General features: G+C 50.0%; 1 protein-coding gene across 8 annotated transcripts; it reads right to left on the bottom strand.

Annotated features, from left to right (window-relative positions):
- Positions 1–883: 883 nt before the first annotated feature.
- TBXAS1 (thromboxane A synthase 1) lies at positions 884–23,067 on the bottom strand. Of its 8 annotated transcripts, none has more exons than XM_073544046.1 (15): positions 22,910–23,067; positions 21,028–21,206; positions 16,091–16,321; positions 11,926–12,019; positions 11,795–11,847; positions 11,553–11,649; positions 11,299–11,415; positions 6,622–6,710; positions 6,378–6,529; positions 5,322–5,452; positions 4,947–5,246; positions 4,766–4,854; positions 1,481–1,618; positions 1,248–1,410; positions 884–1,067 (listed from the first exon to the last, which is right to left on the bottom strand). In XM_073544046.1, the coding sequence occupies exons 3-15, from the start codon at positions 16,171–16,173 to the stop codon at positions 993–995; spliced, it is 1,581 nt and encodes a 526-aa protein (XP_073400147.1). In that variant the 5' UTR covers positions 16,174–16,321; positions 21,028–21,206; positions 22,910–23,067; the 3' UTR covers positions 884–992. The 8 variants fall into 8 exon arrangements, with proteins under 8 accessions (XP_073400147.1, XP_073400149.1, XP_073400144.1 ...); XM_073544048.1 differs by lacking the exon at positions 22,910–23,067 and adding an exon at positions 22,727–22,893; XM_073544043.1 differs by lacking the exon at positions 22,910–23,067 and adding an exon at positions 22,180–22,704.
- Positions 23,068–25,137: the final 2,070 nt, after the last annotated feature.

Raw genomic sequence — 25,137 nt, 5'->3', positions numbered from 1 at the left:
CCTAGTGGTGGCTGCAGACAGGATCTTATCATGTATCTCTGTATACAGGGAGCTCCCCCTAGTGGTGGCTGCAGACAGGATCTTATCATGTATCTCTGTATACAGGGAGCTCCCCCTAGTGGTGGCTGCAGACAGGATCTTATCATGCATCTCTGTATATAGGGAGCTCCCCCTAGTGGTAACTGCAGACAGGATCTTATCACGTATCTCTGTATACAGGGCGCTCCCCCTAGTGGTGACTGCAGACAGGTTCTTATCCTGTATCTCTGTATACAGGGAGCTCCCCCTAGTGGTGAATGCAGGCAGGATCTTATCCTGTATCTGTATACAGGGAGCTCCCCCTAGTGGTGACTGGAGACAGGATCTTATGTATCTCTGTATACAGGGAGCTCCCCCTAGTGGTGACTGCAGACAGGATCTTATCATGTATCTCTGTATACAGGGAGCACCTCCTAGTGGTGGCTGCAGACAGGATCTTATCATGTATCTCTGTATACAGGGATCTCCCCCTAGTGGTGACTGGAGACAGGATCTTATCATGTATCTCTGTATACAGGGAGCTCCCCCTAGTGGTGGCTGCAGACAGGATCTTATCATGTATCTCTGTATACAGGGAGCTCCCCCTAGTGGTGACTGGAGACAGGATCTTATCATGTATCTCTGTATACAGGGAGCTCTCCCTAGTGGTGGCTGCAGACAGGATCTTATGTATATCTGTATACAGGGAGCTCCCCCTAGTGGTGACTGCAGGTTAACACATTCTCTACCATGTAACTGTGAGCTCATATGGAGGGATTTGGGCACTGATAATGTAAGGAGGACCCCAGCATCTTGTTAGGTTAATTTATGGTTATCGTGGGGTTCAACATGCAAGCCATATTGGTACTAGGGGGGGTCAACATTTATTGTGGACATATATAATGTTCCTGACACACTTCACCAGTACGGGATATGGCTGGTGGTTGGTGCACTGTTGGCATCTACCGGGGGCGCTAGCGAGCTACAACTCTGACATACACTCCATCCTTCGGCCTCAGGGTGGACACTGCGGTGACCTGTAGCGGAATCTGGAAAAAAGATACAAAGGGTTAAGTTCTGAGTCGCATCCTCTGTCTCCCCCACATATCATCTTTGCTCCTCCAGAATCAATGGTCTCCACTCCCTGGAGCACTACAACTCCCAGCATGCTCACAGAACTACAGTCTGTACCATGAATATAAAAGGATCCGCAGCTTTTTCTTCCTCACCTGAGTGTGAGGACAAGTCTCAAAGCGAAACTTCCGCAGGATCCGGTACAAGGTGATTTTGGCTTCCAAGATGGCGAGTCGCATCCCGATGCAGCTGCGGGGTCCGGCTCCAAACGGCAGGTAGAGGAAGGGGTGACGCTTCTGCTTCTCCTCAGCCGTGAATCTGCGGGAAGATCCTGATTAACGGCACTATGCTGATCCGCCATACTGTGCACATAGCGTCATATCGTTACCTCTCGGGTCTGAAGCGCTCAGGCTCTTCCCAGTACCGGGGGTCATTCTGCATGCAGCCAATAGGAATCTCCAGCACCGTCCCGGCCGGGATCTTACACCCCATCACTGTGCAATCAGCAGCCGCTTCCCGGGCAAACCTAGAGGCAAACGGGCACCATACACTATAGATGCATCACACCCAGAGCTGCATTCACTATTCTGCTAATCTCTTGGCCATGCCTTTGTGTCTTGTTTCCCGGTCTGCCTTTCTACTGAGCAGGTACTACGTTCCCCATCGTCCACTGCATCACATTCCCAACAAACTGCAAGTAAAGATCGTTCTGGGTGCAATGTAGAAATTGAGAGCGCAGCTCTGGATGTGCAAGATATAAAGCAGCAACTGTTGTGAATGCTGCTCTGGAAGTATGAAGAGTGATTAATATGAGGTAGCAGATAACTTGTGAACGCAGCTCTGGAGTAGTATAAAGTCGTGGCCAAAACTTTTGAGACTGATGTAAATTTTGTTTTTCACAAACTTTGCTGCTTCAGTTTTAGTAATGAACTCCAGATTGTTATAAAGATATAAGATATTACAAAGTCTTTCCTTGCCACGACAATAAACTTTATCACATAAACCCTATTTGCACTGAATTTCTGCTCTGCCACAAAGTGACCTGACATCTCAGTGATCTCCTCGTTCGCTCAGGAGAAAGTGTTATCGAGGACAAGGCAGCGGATATCATTTCTTCTGTTATCAATAACTACCTGCAAGGAAACACATGCAATCACCATTGCTTTGCATCCATAGGGCTTTACAGGCAAGGACATTGCTGCTTGTATGATTGCCCCTAAATCGACCATTTATTGGGTCATCAAGAATCTAAAGAAGAGAGGTCCAGTTGCTGTGAAAACGCTACAGGGCACACAAGAAAGTCCAGTGAGTGTCAGGACCGTCTCCTAAAGAGGATTTAACTACAGGATTGGTTCACCATCAGTGCAGAGCTTGCACAGGAATGGCAGCAGGCAGGAGTCCATGCATCTGCAAGCACAGCGAGGGGAAGGCTATTGGAGGTTGAGCTGGTGTAAAGAAGGGCAGCAAAGAAGCCACATCTCTTCAAGAAGAACATTATGGTCAGATGAACATTCTGCATGAAGTACAGGGATTGGACTGCAGGGGGGGGTAATTTTCGAGGATGACGCCCCTCACACTGTTCTAGATGTTTAGAAGAATGATTGGAGAAGTGAAGATGACGCTGCCATCAGTCTTGTGTCTGCCAACATTAAAGCCTCCTGAGACCCCCTCCAGGTCTTCTCATCCATGGAGGGGATCACTCACAATGTGCGGGGGCTTCTCATCCATGGAGGGGATCACTCACAATGTGCGGGGGCTTCTCATCCATGGAGGGGGTCACTCACAATGTGCGGGGGCTTCTCATCCATGGAGGGGATCACTCACAATGTGCGGGGGGCCTCTCATCCATGGAGGGGGATCACTCACAATGAGCGGGGGCTTCTCATCCATGGAGGGGATCACTCACAATGTGCGGGGGCCTCATCCATGGAGGGGGTCACTCACAATGAGCGGGGGCTTCTCATCCATGGAGGGGGTCACTCACAATGAGCGGGGGCTTCTCATCCATGGAGGGGGTCACTCACAATGTGCGGGGGCTTCTCATCCATGGAGGGGATCACTCACAATGAGCGGGGGCTTCTCATCCATGGAGGGGATCACTCACAATGTGCGGAGGTCTTCTCATCCATGGAGGGGATCACTCACAATGTGCGGAGGTCTTCTCATCCATGGAGGGGATCACTCACAATGTGCGGAGGTCTTCTCATCCATGGAGGGGATCACTCACAATGTGCGGAGGTCTTCTCATCCATGGAGGGGATCACTCACAATGTGTGGGGGCTTCTCATCCATGGAGGGGGTCACTCACAATGTGTGGAGGCTTCTCATCCATGGAGGGGATCACTCACAATGTGCGGAGGTCTTCTCATCCATGGAGGGGATCACTCACAATGTGCGGAGGTCTTCTCATCCATGGAGGGGATCACTCACAATGTGTGGGGGCTTCTCATCCATGGAGGGGGTCACTCACAATGTGTGGAGGCTTCTCATCCATGGAGGGGATCACTCACAATGAGCGGGGGCTTCTCATCCATGGAGGGGATCACTCACAATGTGCGGAGGTCTTCTCATCCATGGAAGGGATCACTCACAATGTGCGGAGGTCTTCTCATCCATGGAGGGGATCACTCACAATGTGCGGAGGTCTTCTCATCCATGGAGGGGATCACTCACAATGTGCGGAGGTCTTCTCATCCATGGAGGGGATCACTCACAATGTGCGGAGGTCTTCTCATCCATGGAGGGGATCACTCACAATGTGTGGGGGCTTCTCATCCATGGAGTGGGTCACTCACAATGTGCGGAGGTCTTCTCATCCATGGAGGGGATCATTCACAATGTGTGGGGGCTTCTCATCCATGGAGGGGGATCATTCACAATGTGCGGAGGGCTTCTCATCCATGGAGGGGGATCATTCACAATGTGCGGAGGTCTTCTCATCCATGGAGGGGATCACTCACAATGTGTGGGGGCTTCTCGTCCATGGAGGGGGTCACTCACAATGTGCGGGGGCTTCTCGTCCATGGAGGGGATCACTCACAATGAGCGGGGGCTTCTCGTCCATGGAGGGGATCACTCACAATGTGTGGGGGCTTCTCGTCCATGGAGAGGATCACTCACAATGTGTGGGGGCTTCTCGTCCATAGAGGGGATCATTCACAATGTTCGGGGGCTTCTCGTCCATGGAGGGGGTCACTCACAATGAGCGGGGGCTTCTCATCCATGGAGGGGTCACTCACAATGAGCGGGGGCTTCTCGCCCATGGAGGGGGTCACTCACAATGAGCGGGGGCTTCTCGCCCATGGAGGGGGTCACTCACAATGAGCGGGGGCTTCTCGCCCATGGAGGGGGTCACTCAGAATGTGTGGAGGCTTCTGATCCATGGAGGGGGATCACTCACAATGTGCGGGGGCTTCTCTTCCATGGAGGGGGTCACTCACAATGTGCGGGGGCTTCTCATCCATGGAAGGGGTCACTCACAATTTTTGGGTTGGTAACCATAGAAACATCTGACTAAAGGAAAAAAACCACTGAAGCTACAGATTGTGAAATCCATAACTTGTGTCGTCTGAAACCTTTTGGCCGCGACTACAATGATGATGATGGAAATAGGACGAGCGCAGCTCCGGATGTGAGTGGAGCAATGCACATGAAGCTACAGGCGGGCACGCACCGGAACGCGGGGGGATACATCCGCAGGGACTCGGCGATCACCAGGTCCATGTAGGGCAGATCGTGCACCGTGTTGTAGTCAGCGTCGTCCTACGATGAGAGACATTTGCCCTCATTACATCCTGCCCCCTCTGCGGGGATCGGGGTCCAACCCCTCGTCCGCCTCCCCCCGAGTCACTCACGTGGTTCTCCGAGAACTCGTCCACTTCCCTCAGTAGCCGCTCCTGGCTCTCGGGGTGAGTGGCCAGCAGGTAGGTGGTGAATGCCAGGAGGCTGCTGGTGGTCTCGTAGCCGGCGATGAGGAAGATGAAGGCTTGGCCCAGGATCTCGTCCTCACTCAGGGTCTTGGTGGTCTTCTTTCTAGGCTCTTCCTTTACAGGGGCCGCCAGATCCGCCTGGTTCACAATATCGAAATGCTCCACGGAGATGTCGGCGGCCGTCGTCCTGGCGTCCAGCAGGAGCTGCAGGAAATCCCGGCGTCGCTGCGGCAAAACACACGATTAACCCAGAATGGGAGGAGGATGCTGCGAGCGGCAAAGGCGTGAGACGCCGTGTACCTCGCCGGCCGGCTGCTGGTCGCGCTGCTCCATCATGTCCTTCATGACCTTGCGGAAGAAGTCGTTTATCTTGTCGCGGTTCCTATTGGGAAGGCGGCGAGCGATGGGGACCATGATGGATGGAAACGCCACTGGTGGGAAAGGAAGAGATAAGTAAGGTGGCGACCGTCCACCAGGAGGTCACCCCGCTCTCCGGGAGTCCTGAGAGACAGATCTGCCACTAAATATGGCCGAGAGCCACCATCCTGAATATTAATGAGTCCTGATGAATAATAATGACCTCTACTGAATATTAATGAGCCCTGCTAAATAATAATGAGCTATACTGAATATTAATGAGCCCTGTTGAATATTAATGACCCCACTGAATATTAATGAGCTATACTGAATATTAATGAGCTATACTGAATATTAATGAGCCCAGCTGAATAAAATTAGCGCAACTGATTATTAATGAGCTATACTGAATATTAATGAGCGCTATCACATATTAATGAGCCCTGCTGAATATTAATTAGTCCTGAATATGAATGAGCCCTGCTGAATATTAATTAGTCCTGAATATTAATGAGCTCTATGGAATATTACTGGACCCAAAGAATACTGATTATCCTTCCAACACGTTATTGATCCCATCTGACAATTAATGAGCTCCCTGAATATTAATGAGCTTGTTAACACATTATTGTGAGCCCACCTGAATATTAATGACCTCCTGCATATTAATAAGGCAGGAATTTTCATAACCCCGCCCACATTGTAAAGAACCCTACTGAATATTAATGAGCTTGTTAACATTTTATTATAAGCCCACTAGAATATTAATAAGATTACTGGGATATCAATGAGCCCCCTTCATATTAAAATGATCTTCCTTATATTAACCCTTCCATATATTAATGATTCCTGCTTCATATTAATGAGCCTAATTGAATAATAATGAGTCCTCATGCATATTAATGAGCTTCCTGCTCATTAATTAACCCATACTGCATCTCCTCTCTTCTGATTGGAGGCCCTGCCACACCCATCACCACGGCCGCCCCTCCCCCTTACACGTCAGCAGGACGAGGGGCTTCAGTGGGGTGAACAGTTCCAGGAACTTCTTGCTGTTCTCCACCATCGGGTGATCCGGATCTTTCTGGGAATCCACGTTGGTGCCGAACGCCACGCTGGCGACGATGTCCATGGTGTAACACGCGTAACATCTGAGGAGGCGAGAAACCGCGGAGGACGGTCACCAAAGTGCTCGCTGCTGCTCTCTGCTATCAGCCAGGGGTTGTGGTGGGTTTTTCGTTACCTTTGGACGTTACAGGATTCTCCCGAGACTGCAAAAGTCCGCAGGTTACTGAGCAGCACGTCACATCCCTGGTGTATGAGGGGGCACATCTGGAAGACAGCGGAAGAAATGGGGGCGGCGGGAAGGGAGAGGGGACCTGACAAGTCAAGACACTGTGGCAGGTGGTCAGCTGGGGTCACCATCACTGCGCAGGGGCCGTGCAGACCTGTGACCGGCCACCGCACCCAGGACGAGAAGAGACCAGTCCGGCATCAGCACCCAGGACGAGAGGAGACCAGTCCGGCATCGGCCCCCCGCACCCAGGATGAGAGGAGACCAGTCCGGCATCAACACCCAGGACGAGAGGAGACCAGTCCGGCATCAACACCCACCACCCAGGACGAGAGGAGACCAGTCCGGCATCAGCACCCAGGACGAGAGGAGACCAGTCCGGCATCGGCCCCCCGCACCCAAAACGAGAGGAAACCAGTCCGGCATCAACACCCAGGACGAGAGGAGACCAGTCCGGCATCAACACCCACCACCCAGGACGAGAGGAGACCAGTCCGGCATCAACACCCACCACCCAGGACGAGAGGAGACCAGTCCGGCATCGGCCCCCCGCACCCAGGACGAGAGGAGACCAGTCCGGCATCGGCCCCCCGCACCCAGGACGAGAGGAGACCAGTCCGGCATCGGCCCCCCGCACCCAGGACGAGAGGAGACCAGTCCGGCATCGGCCCCCCGCACCCAGGACGAGAGGAGACCAGTCCGGCATCGGCCCCCCGCACCCAGGACGAGAGGAGACCAGTCCGGCATCGGCCCCCCGCACCCAGGACGAGAGGAGACCAGTCCGGCATCGGCCCCCCGCACCCAGGACGAGAGGAGACCAGTCCGGCATCGGCCCCCCGCACCCAGGACGAGAGGAGACCAGTCCGGCATCGGCCCCCCGCACCCAGGACGAGAGGAGACCAGTCCGGCATCGGCCCCCCGCACCCAGGACGAGAGGAGACCAGTCCGGCATCGGCCCCCCGCACCCAGGACGAGAGGAGACCAGTCCGGCATCGGCCCCCCGCACCCAGGACGAGAAGAGACCAGTCCGGCATCAACCCCCCACACCCAGGACAAGGGGAGACCAGTCCGGCATCAGCCCCCGCACCCAGGACAAGGGGAGACCAGTCCGGCATCGGCCCCCCGCACCCAGGACGAGAGGAGACCATTCCGGCATCGGCCCCCCGCACCCAGGACGAGAGGAGACCAGTCCGGCATCAACGCCCGCACCCAGGACGAGAGGAGACCAGTCCGGCATCGGCCCCCCGCACCCAGGACGAGAGGAGACCAGTCCGGCATCAACCCCCGCACCCAGGACGAGAGGAGACCAGTCCGGCATCGGCCCCCCGCACCCAGGACGAGAGGAGACCAGTCCGGCATCAACCCCCCACACCCAGGACGAGAGGAGACCAGTCCGGCATCAACCCCCGCACCCAGGACAAGGGGAGACCAGTCCGGCATCAACACCCAGGACGAGAGGAGACCAGTCCGGCATCAACACCCACCACCCAGGACGAGAGGAGACCAGTCCGGCATCAACACCCACCACCCAGGACGAGAGGAGACCAGTCCGGCATCGGCCCCCCGCACCCAGGACGAGAGGAGACCAGTCCGGCATCGGCCCCCCGCACCCAGGACGAGAGGAGACCAGTCCGGCATCGGCCCCCCGCACCCAGGACGAGAGGAGACCAGTCCGGCATCGGCCCCCCCGCACCCAGGACGAGAGGAGACCAGTCCGGCATCGGCCCCCCCGCACCCAGGACGAGAGGAGACCAGTCCGGCATCTGCCCCCCGCACCCAGGACGAGAGGAGACCAGTCCAGCATCGGCCCCCCGCACCCAGGACGAGAGGAGACCATTCCGGCATCGGCCCCCCGCACCCAGGACGAGAGGAGACCAGTCCGGCATCAACCCCCGCACCCAGGACGAGAGGAGACCAGTCCGGCATCGGCCCCCCGCACCCAGGACGAGAGGAGACCAGTCCGGCATCAACCCCCCACACCCAGGACAAGGGGAGACCAGTCCGGCATCAACCCCCGCACCCAGGACAAGGGGAGACCAGTCCGGCATCACCCCCCCCCCCGCACCCAGGATGAGAGGTGACCAGTCCGGCATCGGCCCCCCGCACTGACTGCCAGAAAGATCTCACGGCTCAGTTTGTTCTGGGTTATTTCTGCTTTTTGCTGAACTTTTAAAAGTAAAAAGTTCTAACTGTTATTTGTTATTCCTTTTTTTATTTTTTTTATAGTGGTAGGGTTAGAGTTCTGGATATGATTAGGCTTAGTGGTAACCAATTATATGATCGCAGTCCTTATACTAGCTGTAATTCTAACTCTAGCCCTATTCCTAACACTAAGACTACCTCTAGTTCTAACACTAGCTCTAACCTTAGCACTAAGCCTAACTAAAATCCTATCCTACTTCTAAAACTAGTCCTATCCTTAGCACTAAGTATAACTGTAAGCCTAGCCATAAACCTAACACAGATCCTAGTTATTACCCTGTCCCACAACCTAACCCACATCCTATCTAAAGCCCTACCCTTAAGCCTAAATTAAATTCTACCAGAGCCCTAATGCTAAGCTTAACCCAACTCCTAATACTAACCCCAGCACCAAGTCTAACTCTAGTCCGAACGCTAGCTTTAATCATAGCTGCAAGCCTAACCCAAATCATAAACCTAGCCCTAACCATAGCACTAACCATAACTCTAACCCTAGACGTAAACCTAACTCAGGGCTTTGGGGTTAGGCTTAGCGCTAGGATCTATCAGTTTGCCTAAAGCAAATCTTAAACCTAGCCATAAATTTAACCCTAGCCCTATCTAAGCCTAACCATACTTATAACTCTATCCATACCACTAAGCCTAACCATACCTGTAATGATACTGTAAGATATGACTTCTCTGGAACATTCCAGAATCTTCCATTCTCTAAACTACAGATGAGAATTTGCCTGTCACATAGCTGCGGCCCCCGTCTTCTTCCCCCACAGCTCTGTGCCTGTTTGTAACCCAACACCAGACACTTCCTATGCAAACATTCCCCTCTCCACAGCTAAGGAACGTTAATTAAGCTAAGTGGAAAGAATGTCCTTGTCCTTGCCATGCGGCGAATTCAGGTATGGGAAATATTAAAAGAAGCCATAGCGCGCACCTCGTTCGCGACAGAAAAATGAAACGGATATTTCTGCGATGTGCGCCAATTGGGCTTCCCTACGGTGGTTCTTGCGAAGTTCTAACCCCAACGGAATCTGAGAAATGGATTTCTCCTAAACGGTGTGATATAATTACTGCATGTTTGGTTCTGAATTATGCCCTTCGACAGGCTAAAGAGAATGATACCATGTGCGTGTTTATACGAGGTACCCTCTGCGAGATATAGTTATAATAAGTTTAGTAGTCAGATTGTAACTCCAAGAGCAGGGAGAGGACCTTCCCAAGACCGCCCCTCTGGTGATGTCGTCACATACCCAAAGGGATAAAAGTATTCCCTCCCAAAAATTAGTCATTCCAGCTAAGAGATCTCAGGCCAAGAGGTCCTCAGATGAGTGGAGACATTTGGCTCCGCCTCCTCCCCACATGGTTAGCCTAAGACCGTGTTAACCTCTATTTTCATCCCGTTTATTTTATATTTGCATTGTACATATCTAATGTCTCAACTTTGCAAGATCTTTTATCTCTCTAATCACTGCCCCCTTTTGGGGAATAAATTATAACTTTATTAGTCTGTCTTCATGCTCTAAGACGAATTTTACGTGCCTTTAAGATAATTATGCTACCGATGGGGTTGGCTTCGAACCCCTCTATTAAGTTTATAACTTAAATCAGAGAAATCAGGAGCTGGTAGCGGCGATGTGTGGTCTGGGCCCTGGGTACTGCTGGCTGAGACGGAAAGGGATTTTATAAGCTAATTGAGTGGCTGCGGCCAGAGCATTTTATAATTCCCTCACTGCAACGTGCCGGGTGGCCAGACCTCATTGAGGCAGCTGACCGGCGACCAATTATCCCAGGTGTACTTCCCTAACTGACCTGAGGATAAGGGGGGCGGCGGAGAGCTGCGAGTTCCAAAGTGGAACTGAAAAGTGGGATATACATAAATCCCTGCAGTTCATGGAAGATTGTTAGCAGAGGTGGGGCATCCAAAATAACTCCCACCTGTGATAAACTGTTAAGGCAAGACTAGCTTGCTGTTTTTATCACATGGTGCCAGCGGTGGGATAACTAAGATAAGCCCCCAGTGTGCCTGTGATAGCCGTGTGTTGGCAGTGCGTCGCATCCCCCCCGTCCGTGACATACCGGTGTCAGCGGCGGGATCATGACAATACCCATAATTCTAACCCTAGCACTAAGCCTAACCATACCCATAACTCTAACCACTGAGCTTAACCCTATCCATAACTCTAACCCTAACCATACCCATAACTCTAACCCTATCACTAAACCCAACCTTACCCGGAACTCTAACCCTGTCACTAAGCCTAACCATACCCATAACTCTAACCCTAGCGCTAAGCCTAACCATACCCGGAACTCTAACCTTAGTCCTAAACCTGTCTGAATTTCTAACAGTAACCGTAGAGCTCAGCTTTGCCATAGCCTCCCCCCAGCCTTCCAGGCTGCGCCATGGGCCCTCAGCATTGGACTCACCTCCTTCATACGTGCCGCACTGAAGGACGGGGTCAGGACGCTGCGCACGCGCTTCCATTGCTGGTCACGGAGGCACAGGAGGCTGTCGCTCATCGGCTTGGTCACCAGGTTCATTTTCTGCAGGTATAAGAGCGAATGATTAGCGGCGCCTCGCCAGCACTGGGTGCAACTGGAGCAAACCCTCAGCTGTGAAAGCAGAACAAGGTCCAGACTCATTTTCAGCCTCATTCACTGAAAGCAAGCGGAGAACTTACCAGCCTGTTGGTAAAGTTTGAGAAGTCTTTCTGAAGAACCTGCTTCACGGCCTCCGGATCAGACAGAAGAACCATCGGACGGCGGCCCATGTAATACCTGTGCATGATGTAACGCCGGGCATCATGGGAGATGTACCGCCAGCTGGAAACACTACATCTCCCACAATGCCTCCCAGCAGGAGGTGACGGACAGACAAACGTTTACATGCAGCTTTGGGTGTGACTAGAGTAGACTCAGTTACCCCGAGATCGGCCCGTACGTCTTCAGGATTTGATTGGCTCCTTCCCAGAATCCCTGAAAATGAAAGTAAAATTACCAATCACGGCGACGGATGAAAGACGCACCAAGTGACCACAACTCCCATCATCCTACCTTCTGGAACAGCAGCACATTCCCAATGAACGGCGCCGGCCTCGGATGTCCGATCCCCATCCTCTGCAGCTGCGAGAAGGCGGATATGGAATACCTGCAGGAGAAGCGGCCATCACACACGTGTCCGCGGACTACCCCCCCATCAGGCACAGCGCATGGTTATACCTCCGCTCCCACAATTCCCTGCTCTGCGTCCCCGGCATAGACGAGAGGGTGACGGACCGCGCCTGTGTGCATGGATAAGAATCCATGTGAGACCCCCGACCATCTGCCACAATGAGCCTGAACCCATGATCTGCCACATTAATATCACATGGTGGCGGTATTACATAGGTGCTGTATGGAGGTATTATTAGTTTACCACGTGACGGCATTACATAGGTGCTGTATGGAGGTATTATTAGTTTACCACGTGACGGCATTACATAGGTGCTGTATGGTGGTATTAGTTTACCATGTGACGGTATTATTAGTATACCATGTGACGGTATTACATAGGTGCTGTATGGTGGTATTAGTTTACCATGTGACGGCATTACATAGGTGCTGTATGGTGGTATTAGTTTACCATGTGACGGTATTATTAGTATACCATGTGACGGTATTACATAGGTGCTGTATGGTGGTATTAGTTTACCATGTGACGGTATTACATAGGTGCTGTATGGCGGTATTATTAGTATATCATGTGGCGGTATTACATGGGTGCTGTATGGTGGTATTAGTTTACCATGTGACGGTATTACATAGGTGCTGTATGGTGGTATTATTAGTATATCATGTGGCGGTATTACATGGGTGCTGTATGGTGGTATTAGTTTACCATGTGACGGTATTACATAGGTGCTGTATGGCGGTATTATTAGTATATCATGTGGCGGTATTACATGGGTGCTGTATGGTGGTATTAGTTTACCATGTGACGGTATTACATAGGTGCTGTATGGTGGTATTAGTTTACCATGTGACGGTATTACATAGGTGCTGTTTGAGGGTATTATTAGTATATCATGTGGCGGTATTACATGGGTGCTGTATGGTGGTATTATTAGTTTACCATGTGGCGGTATTACATAGATGCTGTATGGAGGTATTATTAGTTTACCATGTGGCGGTATTACATAGATGCTGTATGGAGGCATTATTAGTATACCATGTGACGGTATTATTAGTACACCATGTGACGGTATTACATAGGTGCTGTATGAGGGTATTATTAGTATACCATGTGGCGGTAATACATGGGTGCTGTATGGTGGTATTATTAGTTTACCATGTGGCGGTATTACATAGGTGCTGTATGGAGGTATTATTAGTTTACCATGTGGCGGTATTACATAGGTGCTGTATGGGGGTATTATTAGTATACCATGTGACGGTATTACATAGGTGCTGTGTGGTAGTATTAGTATACTATGTGGCAGTATTACATAGGTGCTGTATGGCGTTATTAGTATACCATGTGGTGGTATGACATAGGTGCTGTATGGGGGTATTATTAGTACACTATGTAGTGGTATTACATAGGTGCTATATAGGAGTATTATTAGTATACCATGTAGCGGTATTACATAGGTGATCAATGGGGTATACTATGTGGCAGTATTACATAAGTACTGTATAGGGGTATTTGTATACTATGTGGTGGTATTACATACTGTAGATGCTGTATAGTGGTATTATTAGTATACCATGGGGTGATATTATATAGGTGCTATATAATGGCATTATTAGTATACCATGTGGTGGTATTGCATAGGTGCAGTATGATGGTTTTAGTGTACTATGTGGCGGTATTACACAGGTGCTGTATGGTGGTATTATTAGTATACTATGTGGCTGTACTACATAGGTACCGAGTGGTTTATGGTCCAGCCACGGACCCTGGATTTTAGCTGGACCATAACCGCTGTGAACCAGCCTATCCCTAATACATCGTCCCGTTCTAAAGGTGCAATATCTTATATATCTGGATCGGCCCGCAGAACTCCCAATATTCCTGTAAGGTGCCCATCACTTGGTCATCATAGGACCCAATGATCCATGTCCTTTATTCTTTGCTTGGGTACTTATAGACTCTGACCCTGTAAATATAGGATATGTTTATAAGCCCCCCGAATATGGGGTACGGATATCCTCTTCTAAGGAATATTTTTTTTGAAGTCTTTTTCTTATTTTTTCAAAGGCAGATACAATAGAACAATAACATCTTATACTATTAAATTGGCCTTTTCAGATCCCTTTCTTTAAGTTTGAGGGGGGGGGGGGGGGCTGATAACTTTCCCATGTCAATAAGTTTTTAGTCACTGTCGTATTAGTTAATAATTGACCATTTGTTCCTCTTTGGATAATATATGTCCGGGAAGGGTAGTCTGTCACCTCCTAGGTCTCAAGTGAATCTTGAACCCATCGGATTCACATTCAGGTATTTAATAAAGTCATTAAAGCCATCGGGTGTTCCTGACTATAAGATAAAGGTATCATTAATGTATCGTCCCCCAGAAAAATCTGAGTGCACCACTCATGGTCATCCTCACAGAAGAATAAGGGGTCCTCACAGTAGCACAGGGGCCAACTGGCAAAATTGGGGGCACCAGGGGACCCCATAGCGGTGCCCCTGAGATGGGGATATCACTTCCTAAGTCAGATTTAAAGATGTCTTCAAGTAATTCAATAATCAAGTTTGTATTTCTCCTGATGAGAACGTAACCCAAAATCATGAGGGGGCTGCTCTACAAGGTCTCCACATCACTAGAGGTCATCCAAAAGCTCAAGTTCCCGCAATTCAGGCTGACTATTCAGGTGAATAATGGATAGACTGTGATCTAGTTCATTCTTTTCCACCAAAATAACAAATATCTGAACAGACATTTCCCTGGTGGAGGCTTCTCTCTCTCTCCTTCTTCCATCAATGCAGCCAATGTGGGTCCTCTGCTGAAACCCCCAATTCTTGGCATTTTTGTCTATCAAGTTTTTGACATAATTTTATATGAATAAAAGAGGAATGTTTCATATTCAGGAGGAGAAAGAATCAAATGTAATTTGTGGTAGAAAAAAAATGAAACTCTTGTAAGGAGACAGGAGCGGAGATATTGAGAACCTGATTACAGACTATCTCCCCCTTCTGTAAGAGATTCCGGACCCCCAAAACCCTAATGAAGGGCTCGTGTTTCCTATCTTTAGGGAATGACTGGGGATTCTTATACCTCAGACTTTTGGGGGCTTTGGTCTTGATTCATATCGCTTATGGGTAAGCACTTGGGGCATTTATTTAGGATGTATAATTGTATTTTGGCCGGTTCCAACAGTGGGGGATTTAGTACATATACTGGCCAGTACTTCTAGAATCTATTCCCATGGTGGTATAATGCACTTTGGCATTTTTTACATGGTATTTAATCTGTGACCTTGCCTTCATTACCTGATCCTTTTGTATGTATTCATGTTTGTGACAATTATATCTAATAAAATTATATAGGTTTTATATTCTTTGGACTTTGTACTCCTTATGGTGTCTTTGGTTATCAAGTTCTAATGTGGAAGCCGTCTATTACCTATCACTGATATGGGTCGAGTGGGTGTCCTATCACACATTGTGCTTTGGAGGGTTTGTTATTCTATGTGGCGGTATTACATAGGCGCTGAATTGTGGTATTATTTGTTTACTATGTGATGGTATTACATAGGTGCTGTAAGATAAGGGGCTATTAAGTGGAAATCATTGGACACTTCTAAGTGGATTTAGTAAGGCAGTAATATTTGGATACTATGACAACATTGCTTGGACACTAAGTGATGGTATTATGTAGTGCTTTAGGGTGGCATTATTTCAGTACTGTATATAGTCTGTGGATACTATGTGGGGTCTTACATGGCCGCCTGTATGGTGGGAGCTGTATTGTAGCATTATTAGTGCACTTTGTGGTGGTATTAAGGATTATTGTATAACAGTATTATTCGGACACTATATAACGGCTTCATGCTGGTATTCCTTGGTCACTATGTGGTGGTATTAGGTCACCTCTATATAGTAGTAATTTGTGAACACAGTGTAGCGGTATGATTAGAATGATATGGCGGGTAGATATATGCATATAGTTCTGTGTATGCAGCTATAAAGGATACAGAAACCGTCTATACAGAGGGTGTGCGGGGAGTCACTCACCAGTACAGCAATCCCAGCAATCCAGCAATGAGGGCGATGGTGACTTTAGAGCCATCCAGTCCGTGCACCCAGGACGCCTCCATCTTTCCCTTCTTGTCACAGACCAGTCAGTCCCTGGGGAGAAGGAGGCGTCAGAGATACGGGACGGTGCGTCAGGGAGCGCCGGCGACCCCACAGGACGAGGCAGAAAATCCCATAAATATTTATCACGATCCACGTTGTGCAGGAAAACTGAATAAACACGGAAAATGAAGAAGTTATCATGAGCGGCCGACCTCCCCGCACAGTACTACTTCCTCCGCCGGCTATACATAGGAAACCACAACCGCCTGTAGACGATTAACAGAGAGACGCTCACAGGTCGCAACGGAAACTCCGCGTATCATCCATCTGCGGAGAAAACATTACTGCTACAACAGAACTGTGCACCCAGTATACAGGGCAGGAGAAGGGGTACTGTGCACCCAGCATACGGTGAAGGAGAAGGGGTACTGTGCACCCAGCATACGGGGCAGGAGAAGGGGTACTGTGCACCCAGCATACGGGGCAGGAGAAGGGGTACTGTGCACCCAGCATACGGGGCAGGAAAAGGGGTACTGTGCACCCAGCATACGGGGCAGGAAAAGGGGTACTGTGCACCCAGTATACGGGGCAGGAGAAGGGGTACTGTGCACCCAGCATACGGGGCAGGAAAAGGGGTACTGTGCACCCAGTATACGGGGCAGGAGAAGGGGTACTGTGCACCCAGCATACGGGGCAGGAAAAGGGGTACTGTGCACCCAGTATACGGGGCAGGAAAAGGGGTACTGTGCACCCAGTATACGGGGCAGGAAAAGGGGTACTGTGCACCCAGTATACGGGGCAGGAGAAGGGGTACTGTGCACCCAGTATACAGGGCAGGAGAAGGGGTACTGTGCACCCAGTATACGGGGCAGGAGAAGGGGTACTGTGCACCCAGTATACAGGGCAGGAGAAGGGGTACTGTGCACCCAGTATACAGGGCAGGAGAAGGGGTACTGTGCACCCAGTATACAGGGCAGGAGAAGGGGTACTGTGCACCCAGTATACAGGGCAGGAGAAGGGGTACTGTGCACCCAGTATACGGGGCAGGAGAAGGGGTACTGTGCACCCAGTATACAGGGCAGGAGAAGGGGTACTGTGCACCCAGTATACGGGGCAGGAGAAGGGGTACTGTGCACCCAGTATACAGGGCAGGAGAAGGGGTACTGTGCACCCAGTATACAGGGCAGGAGAAGGGTACTGTGCACCCAGTATACAGGGCAGGAGAAGGGGTACTGTGCACCCAGTATACAGGGCAGGAGAAGGGGTACTGTGCACCCAGTATACAGGGCAGGAGAAGGGGTACTGTGCACCCAGTACACGGGGCAGGAGAAGGGGTACTGTGTACCCAGCATACGGGGCAGGAGAAGGGGTACTGTGCACCCAGCATACGGGGCAGGAGAAGGGGTACTGTGCACCCAGTATACAGGGCAGGAGAAGGGGTACTGTGCACCCAGTATACAGGGCAGGAGAAGGGGTACTGTGCACCCAGTATACGGGGCAGGAGAAGGGGTACTGTGCAGCCAGCATACGGGGCAGGAGAAGGGGTATTGTACACCCAGTATACGGGGCAGGAGAAGGGGTACATACAGCGCGGTATATGAGCGAATGTCATAGACTGCGAGAAAGAGAACTATGACATGCCATGGACTCCTATAGCCCCATCCTGGATCTGCCCCCAACCACCATCCTTACTCCCTTCTGTACACTTGCTTTGGCAAAAGTAATGTGTATATAGTCCTGCCAATAAAGCTTCTTTGAATGTGAATTTGAATTTTACAGGACAGGAGGAGTGGTACTGTTCAGTGTATATATACAGGAGGAGTGGTACTGTGCAGTGTATATATACAGGAGGAGCGGTGCTGTGCAGTGTATATATATACAGGAGGAGTGGTACTGTGCAGTGTATATATACAGGAGGAGCGGTACTGTGCAGTGTATATATACAGGAGGAGGGGTACTGTGCAGTGTATATATACAGGAGGAGCGGTACTGTGCAGTGTATATATACAGGAGGAGTGGTACTGTGCGGTGTATATATACAGGAGGAGTGGTACTGTGCAGTGTATATATACAGGAGGAGTGGTACTGTGCGGTGTATATATACAGGAGGAGTGGTACTGTGCAGTGTATATATACAGGAGGAGTGGTACTGTGCAGTGTATATATACAGGAGGAGTGGTACTGTGCAGTGTATATATACAGGAGGAGTGGTACTGTGCAGTATATATATACAGGAGGAATGGTACTGTGCAGTATATATATACAGGAGGAGGGGTACTGTGCAGTGTATATATACAGGAGGAGCGGTACTGTGCAGTGTATATATACAGGAGGAGGGGTACTGTGCAGTGTATATATACAGGAGGAGTGGTACTGTGCGGTGTATATATACAGGAGGAGCGGTACTGTGCAGTGTATAAATACAGGAGGAGCGGTACTGTGCAGTGTATATATACAGGAGGAGCGGTACTGTGCAGTGTATATATACAGGAGGAGCGGTACTGTGCAGTGTATATATACAGGAGGAGCGGTACTGTGCGGTGTATATATACAGGAGGAGCGGTACTGTGCAGTGTATAAATACAGGAGGAGCGGTACTGTGCAGTGTATATATACAGGAGGAGCGGTACTGTGCAGTGTATATATACAGGAGGAGCGGTACTGTGCAGTGTATATATACAGGAGGAGCGGTACTGTGCAGTGTATATATACAGGAGGAGCGGTACTGTGCAGTGTATATATACAGGAGGAGTGGTACTGTGCAGTGTCTATATACAGGAGGAGCGGTACTGTGCAGTGTACATATACAGGAGGAGCGGTACTGTGCGGTGTATATATACAGGAGGAGCGGTACTGTACAGTGTATATATACAGGAGGAGTGGTACTGTGCAGTGTATATATACAGGAGGAGTGGTACTGTGCAGTGTATATATACAGGAGGAGGGGTACTGTGCAGTGTATATATACAGGAGGAGTGGTACTGTGCAGTGTATATATACAGGAGGAGTGGTACTGTGCAGTGTATATATACAGGAGGAGTGGTACTGTGCAGTGTATATATACAGGAGGAGTGGTACTGTGCAGTGTATATATACAGGAGGAGTGGTACTGTGCAGTGTATATATACAGGAGGAGTGGTACTGTGCAGTATATATATACAGGAGGAGTGGTACTGTGCAGTGTATATATACAGGAGGAGTGGTACTGTGCAGTGTATATATACAGGAGGAGTGGTACTGTGCAGTGTATATATACAGGAGGAGTGGTACTGTGCAGTGTATATATACAGGAGGAGTGGTACTGTGCAGTGTATATATACAGGAGGAGTGGTACTGTGCAGTATATATATACAGGAGGAGTGGTACTGTGCAGTGTATATATACAGGAGGAGTGGTACTGTGCAGTGTATATATACAGGAGGAGTGGTACTGTGCAGTGTATATATACAGGAGGAGTGGTACTGTGCAGTGTATATATACAGGAGGAGTGGTACTGTGCAGTGTATATATACAGGAGGAGGGGTACTGTGCAGTGTATATATACAGGAGGAGTGGTACTGTGCAGTGTATATATACAGGAGGAGTGGTACTGTGCAGTGTATATATACAGGAGGAGTGGTACTGTGCAGTATATATATACAGGAGGAGTGGTACTGTGCAGTGTATATATACAGGAGGAGTGGTACTGTGCAGTGTATATATACAGGAGGAGCGGTACTGTGCAGTGTATATATACAGGAGGAGCGGTACTGTGCAGTGTATATATACAGGAGGAGTGGTACTGTGCAGTATATATATACAGGAGGAGTGGTACTGTGCAGTGTATATATACAGGAGGAGTGGTACTGTGCAGTGTATATATACAGGAGGAGCGGTACTGTGCAGTGTATATATACAGGAGGAGCGGTACTGTGCAGTGTATATATACAGGAGGAGTGGTACTGTGCAGTGTATATATACAGGAGGAGTAGTACTGTGCAGTGTATATATACAGGAGGAGCGGTACTGTGCAGTGTATATATACAGGAGGAGCGGTACTGTGCAGTGTATATATACAGGAGGAGCGGTACTGTGCAGTGTATATATACAGGAGGAGCGGTACTGTGCAGTGTATATATACAGGAGGAGTGGTACTGTGCAGTGTATATATACAGGAGGAGTGGTACTGTGCAGTGTATATATACAGGAGGAGTGGTACTGTGCAGTGTATATATACAGGAGGAGTAGTACTGTGCAGTGTATATATACAGGAGGAGTGGTACTGTGCAGTATATATATACAGGAGGAGTGGTACTGTGCGGTGTATATATACAGGAGGAGCGGTACTGTGCAGTGTATATATACAGGAGGAGCGGTACTGTGCGGTGTATATATACAGGAGGAGCGGTACTGTGCAGTGTATATATACAGGAGGAGCGGTACTGTGCAGTGTATATATACAGGAGGAGTGGTACTGTGCAGTGTATATATACAGGAGGAGTGGTACTGTGCAGTGTATATATAGAGGAGGAGTGGTACTGTGCAGTGTCTATATACAGGAGGAGTGGTACTGTGCAGTGTATATATAGAGGAGGAGTGGTACTGTGCAGTGTCTATATACAGGAGGAGCGGTACTGTGCAGTGTATATATACAGGAGGAGTGGTACTGTGCAGTGTATATATACAGGAGGAGTGGTACTGTGCAGTGTATATATAGAGGAGGAGTGGTACTGTGCAGTGTCTATATACAGGAGGAGCGGTACTGTGCAGTGTATATATACAGGAGGAGTGGTACTGTGCAGTGTATATATACAGGAGGAGCGGTACTGTGCAGTGTATATATACAGGAGGAGTGGTACTGTGCAGTGTATATACACAGACTGTGGGTCACTTACTTTCCGGGTTCCTTTCCCCGGTGACTCCTGAGGGCTCGCTCTCCGCCGCTGCTGTCGGGCAGATTCCGGGGCGGCGCTGTCGGGGGCGGTCGGATCCTGTAGACACCTGGGAGATCGGATTCTGTAGCAGGGATTACCTTTAGTAATGGCGGCCAGGAGCCGCACTGCGCGGATTGTATCTGACCGGGAGAAAAAGAGCAACAAATGGAAAATAAGCAGAGATTTACATTTTTCCAGTTATTTAATTAAATTATGCCTTGTACTTGTGTCACCTCCAGAGCTGCACTCACTATTCTACTGTTACATCATGTTTTATCCTCCAGTCACCTCTAGAGCTGCACTCACTATTCTGCTGTTACATCATGTTTTATCCTCCAGTCACCTCTAGAGCTGCACTCACTATTCTGCTGTTACATCATGTCTTATCCTCCAGTCGCCTCTAGAGCTGCACTCACTATTCTGCTGTTACATCGTGTCTCATACTCCAGTCACCTCCAGAGCTGCACTCACTATTCAGATGTTACATCGTGTCTTATCCTCCAGTCACCTCCAGAGCTGCACTCACTATTCAGCTGTTACATTGTGTCTCATACTCCAGTCACCTCCAGAGCTGCACTCACTATTCAGCTGTTACATTGTGTCTCATACTCCAGTCACCTCCAGAGCTGCACTCACTATTCAGCTGTTACATTGTGTCTCATACTCCAGTCACCTCCAGAGCTGCACTCACTGTTCTGCTGTTACATCGTGTCTCATACTCCAGTCACCTCCAGAGCTGCAGTCACTATTCTGCTGTTACATCGTGTCTTATCCTCCAGTCACCTCCAGAGCTGCACTCACTGTTCTGCTGTTACATTGTGTCTCATACTCCAGTCACCTCCAGAGCTGCACTCACTGTTCTGCTGTTACATCGTGTCTCATACTCCAGTCACCTCCAGAGCTGCAGTCACTATTCTGCTGTTACATCGTGTCTTATCCTCCAGTCACCTCCAGAGCTGCACTCACTGTTCTGCTGTTACATCGTGTCTCATACTCCAGTCACCTCCAGAGCTGCACTCACTATTCAGCTGTTACATTGTGTCTCATACTCCAGTCACCTCCAGAGCTGCAGTCACTGTTCTGCTGTTACATTGTGTCTCATACTCCAGTCACCTCCAGAGCTGCAGTCACTGTTCTGCTGTTACACCCAGTGTCAGTGGTGGAGTCGCCGCAGCACAGAGGGTTCCAGGTTGGGGGTCTCCCGGCCCCGGAGCAGATGCCGCAGCAGTCGGGCCCCGTTCACACCCGCGTTCTCCGCTCTGGTCTGCGCCGTTTTCTTTGCTCAGGAAATTTTGCGCCATTTTTAACCCTTGAAATCACCAACAGAGCGAAACGTCTCCCCCTGAAACCTCACCGGGGAACCCCGCAACGTGAGGCCTCCGATTAACCCTTCGCCTCTCGGCCGATAACCCAATGGAGTAATAGGGGCGGGGGGAGGAGACCCCTGTTAACCTCTTCTCTCCCAGCTCCAATAATCCAACTGCGTTATTTACTAGCGGATTAACAGGAGGCGACTGGTTCATAGGGTTAAATGCCTGCCGGCTGCCATTAACCCTCCACCTGCCGGCTGCCATTAACCCTCCACCTGCCGGCTGCCATTAACCCTCCACCTGCCGGCTGCCATTAACCCTCCACCTGCCGGCTGCCATTAACCCTCCACCTGCCGGCTGCCATTAACCCTTTGTCTCCTGTCCCTGGAGGGGGAGGATGAACGCTGCATGAAGGGGGGAATTACTTTCGGCCTTGACCCCCCCCCAAGATAAAACCGATTTTAGGAGCCAGTCACAGGTGATCCTCACTCCGATGTTGTAACCCTCTCATTACCGCCCGCCTCCGCGCTCACCTGTCACTTTCTGAATGAAGAGCGCTGTCATACACTATCGTGGCCACCAGGTGGCGCCCGGACCCCGCACTGGCTGCTGGGAAATGAAGTGATGTGAGTCATGGAGGAGACTACAACTCCCATGTGTCCAGAGAGCGTCGCGGACGGAAGTCAGCGCGGAGCTTGCCGGGAGTTGTAGTTTATGACGTCTATTCACGGGCAGCGCTCGGACCGACAATAAAAACCCGAGTAGAAAAAATAACGCAGCGTGTGGATGACGTTCGGGAAAATGCTGCAGGTGCTCAGACTGCAGGGGAGCGTTCACATCATATCTCGGGTGAGCCCAGCTGCTGTCCTGCACGTCACCACCAGGGGGCGCAGAGGAACCCATCATTACTCTGCACAGACCCCCAACCTCTGTGTGACCCCTGGAAACAGTCAGCAAGCTGCTGGTGACAATGGAGACCTCTTGTTTAATGCCCCTGAGGAGGGGTCAGCTCATTAACTCCCAGTCATCCAGTCCCTGCCTTCCTCCTGGTGTCTCGGAGCTCGTCCTGCTTGTTGATGGTTTCCAGGCCCTGAATCTTTCCAGGTTTCTCTCTCGGCGGCAGCTGGTGCAGTTTAGATACAGTATTAGGGAAGTTTTCGTGCGGTTTTGTTCCCACACAAAGAAACGCTTTATTTCTTCTGTTTTTTGGGTTTTTTTTTAGAAAGAAAATCTGCTGCGTTTCCCTGTACAAGCACAGGGGGAGCTACTGAGCGGGCGCGGATTCCTGCGCGTTTCTCGTCTCTCTGTTGGCTGAAAAACGCAAATTAAAAACTGCAAACGGAATCAGAGAAGACTGTGGGGCGGAGGCTGCGTGTGCGGCCATAGATGCTGGAGTTATCTGTTTCTAGATGCAGTTTTTGATTAGGTTCTTGGTGTCACCTTGGAGCAGTGATCACACATTTAGGTGCAGGCCTTGGAGCAGTGATCACACATTTAGGTGCAGGCCTTGGTGCAGTGATCACACATTTAGGTGCAGGCCTTGGAGCAGTGATCACACATTTAGGTGCAGGCCTTGGAGCAGTGATCACACATTTAGGTGCAGGCCTTGGAGCAGTGATCACACATTTAGGTGCAGGCCTTGGAGCAGTGATCACACATTTAGGTGCAGGCCTTGGAGCAGTGATCACACATTTAGGTTCAGGCCTTGGAGCAGTGATCACACATTTAGGTGCAGGCCTTGGAGCAGTGATCACACATTTAGGTGCAGGCCTTGGAGCAGTGATCACACATTTAGGTGCAGGCCTTGGAGCAGTGATCACACATTTAGGTGCAGGCCTTGAAGCAGTGATCATACATTTAGGTGCAGGCCTTGGTGAAGTGATCACACATTTAGGTGCAGGCCTTGGTGCAGTGATCACACATTTAGGTGCAGGCCTTGGAGCAGTGATCGCACATTTAGGTGCAGGCCTTGGAGTAGTGATCACACATTTAGGTTCAGGCCTTGGTGCAGTGATCACACATTTAGGTGCAGGCCTTGGAGTAGTGATCACACATTTAGGTGCAGGCCTTGGAGTAGTGATCACACATTTAGGTTCAGGCCTTGGAGTAGTGATCACACATTTAGGTGCAGGCCTTGGTGCAGTGATCACACATTTAGGTGCAGGCCTTGGAGCAGTGATCACACATTTAGGTGCAGGCCTTGGAGCAGTGATCACACATTTAGGTGCAGGCCTTGGAGTAGTGATCACACATTTAGGTTCAGGCCTTGGAGCAGTGATCACACATTTAGGTGCAGGCCTTGGAGCAGTGATCACACATTTAGGTGCAGGCCTTGGTGCAGTGATCACACATTTAGGTGCAGGCCTTGGAGCAGTGATCACACATTTAGGTGCAGGCCTTGGAGCAGTGATCACACATTTAGGTGCAGGCCTTGGAGCAGTGATCACACATTTAGGTGCAGGCCTTGGAGCAGTGATCACACATTTAGGTGCAGGCCTTGGAGCAGTGATCACACATTTAGGTGCAGGCCTTGGTGCAGTGATCACACATTTAGGTTCAGGCCTTGGAGCAGTGATCACACATTTAGGTGCAGGCCTTGGAGTAGTGATCACACATTTAGGTGCAGGCCTTGGAGTAGTGATCACACATTTAGGTGCAGGCCTTGGAGCAGTGATCACACATTTAGGTGCAGGCCTTGGAGCAGTGATCACACATTTAGGTGCAGGCCTTGGAGCAGTGATCACACATTTAGGTGCAGGCC

The sequence above is a fragment of the Dendrobates tinctorius genome, unplaced genomic scaffold (genome assembly GCF_039654945.1).
Source record: "Dendrobates tinctorius isolate UK_male_01 unplaced genomic scaffold, ASM3965494v1 ptg000136l, whole genome shotgun sequence".
Classification (NCBI taxonomy): Eukaryota; Metazoa; Chordata; class Amphibia; order Anura; family Dendrobatidae; genus Dendrobates; species Dendrobates tinctorius.
The sequence above is the reverse complement of the archived record's forward strand: the minus strand, read 5'-3'. Positions and strand labels throughout refer to the sequence as shown.

Excerpts from the sequence above, each read along its gene's own strand:
- TBXAS1 (XM_073544046.1), bottom strand. The coding sequence starts at position 16,173 with ATGGAGGCGTCCTGGGTGCACGGACTGGATGGCTCTAAAGTCACCATC. Across the intron at positions 11,848-11,925 it reads ATGTGCTGCTGTTCCAGAAG|GGATTCTGGGAAGGAGCCAA; the intron begins GTAGGATGATGG and ends TTTCATTTTCAG. Across the intron at positions 5,453-6,377 it reads GCCCCTCGTCCTGCTGACGT|TGGCGTTTCCATCCATCATG; the intron begins GTAAGGGGGAGG and ends CTTTCCCACCAG.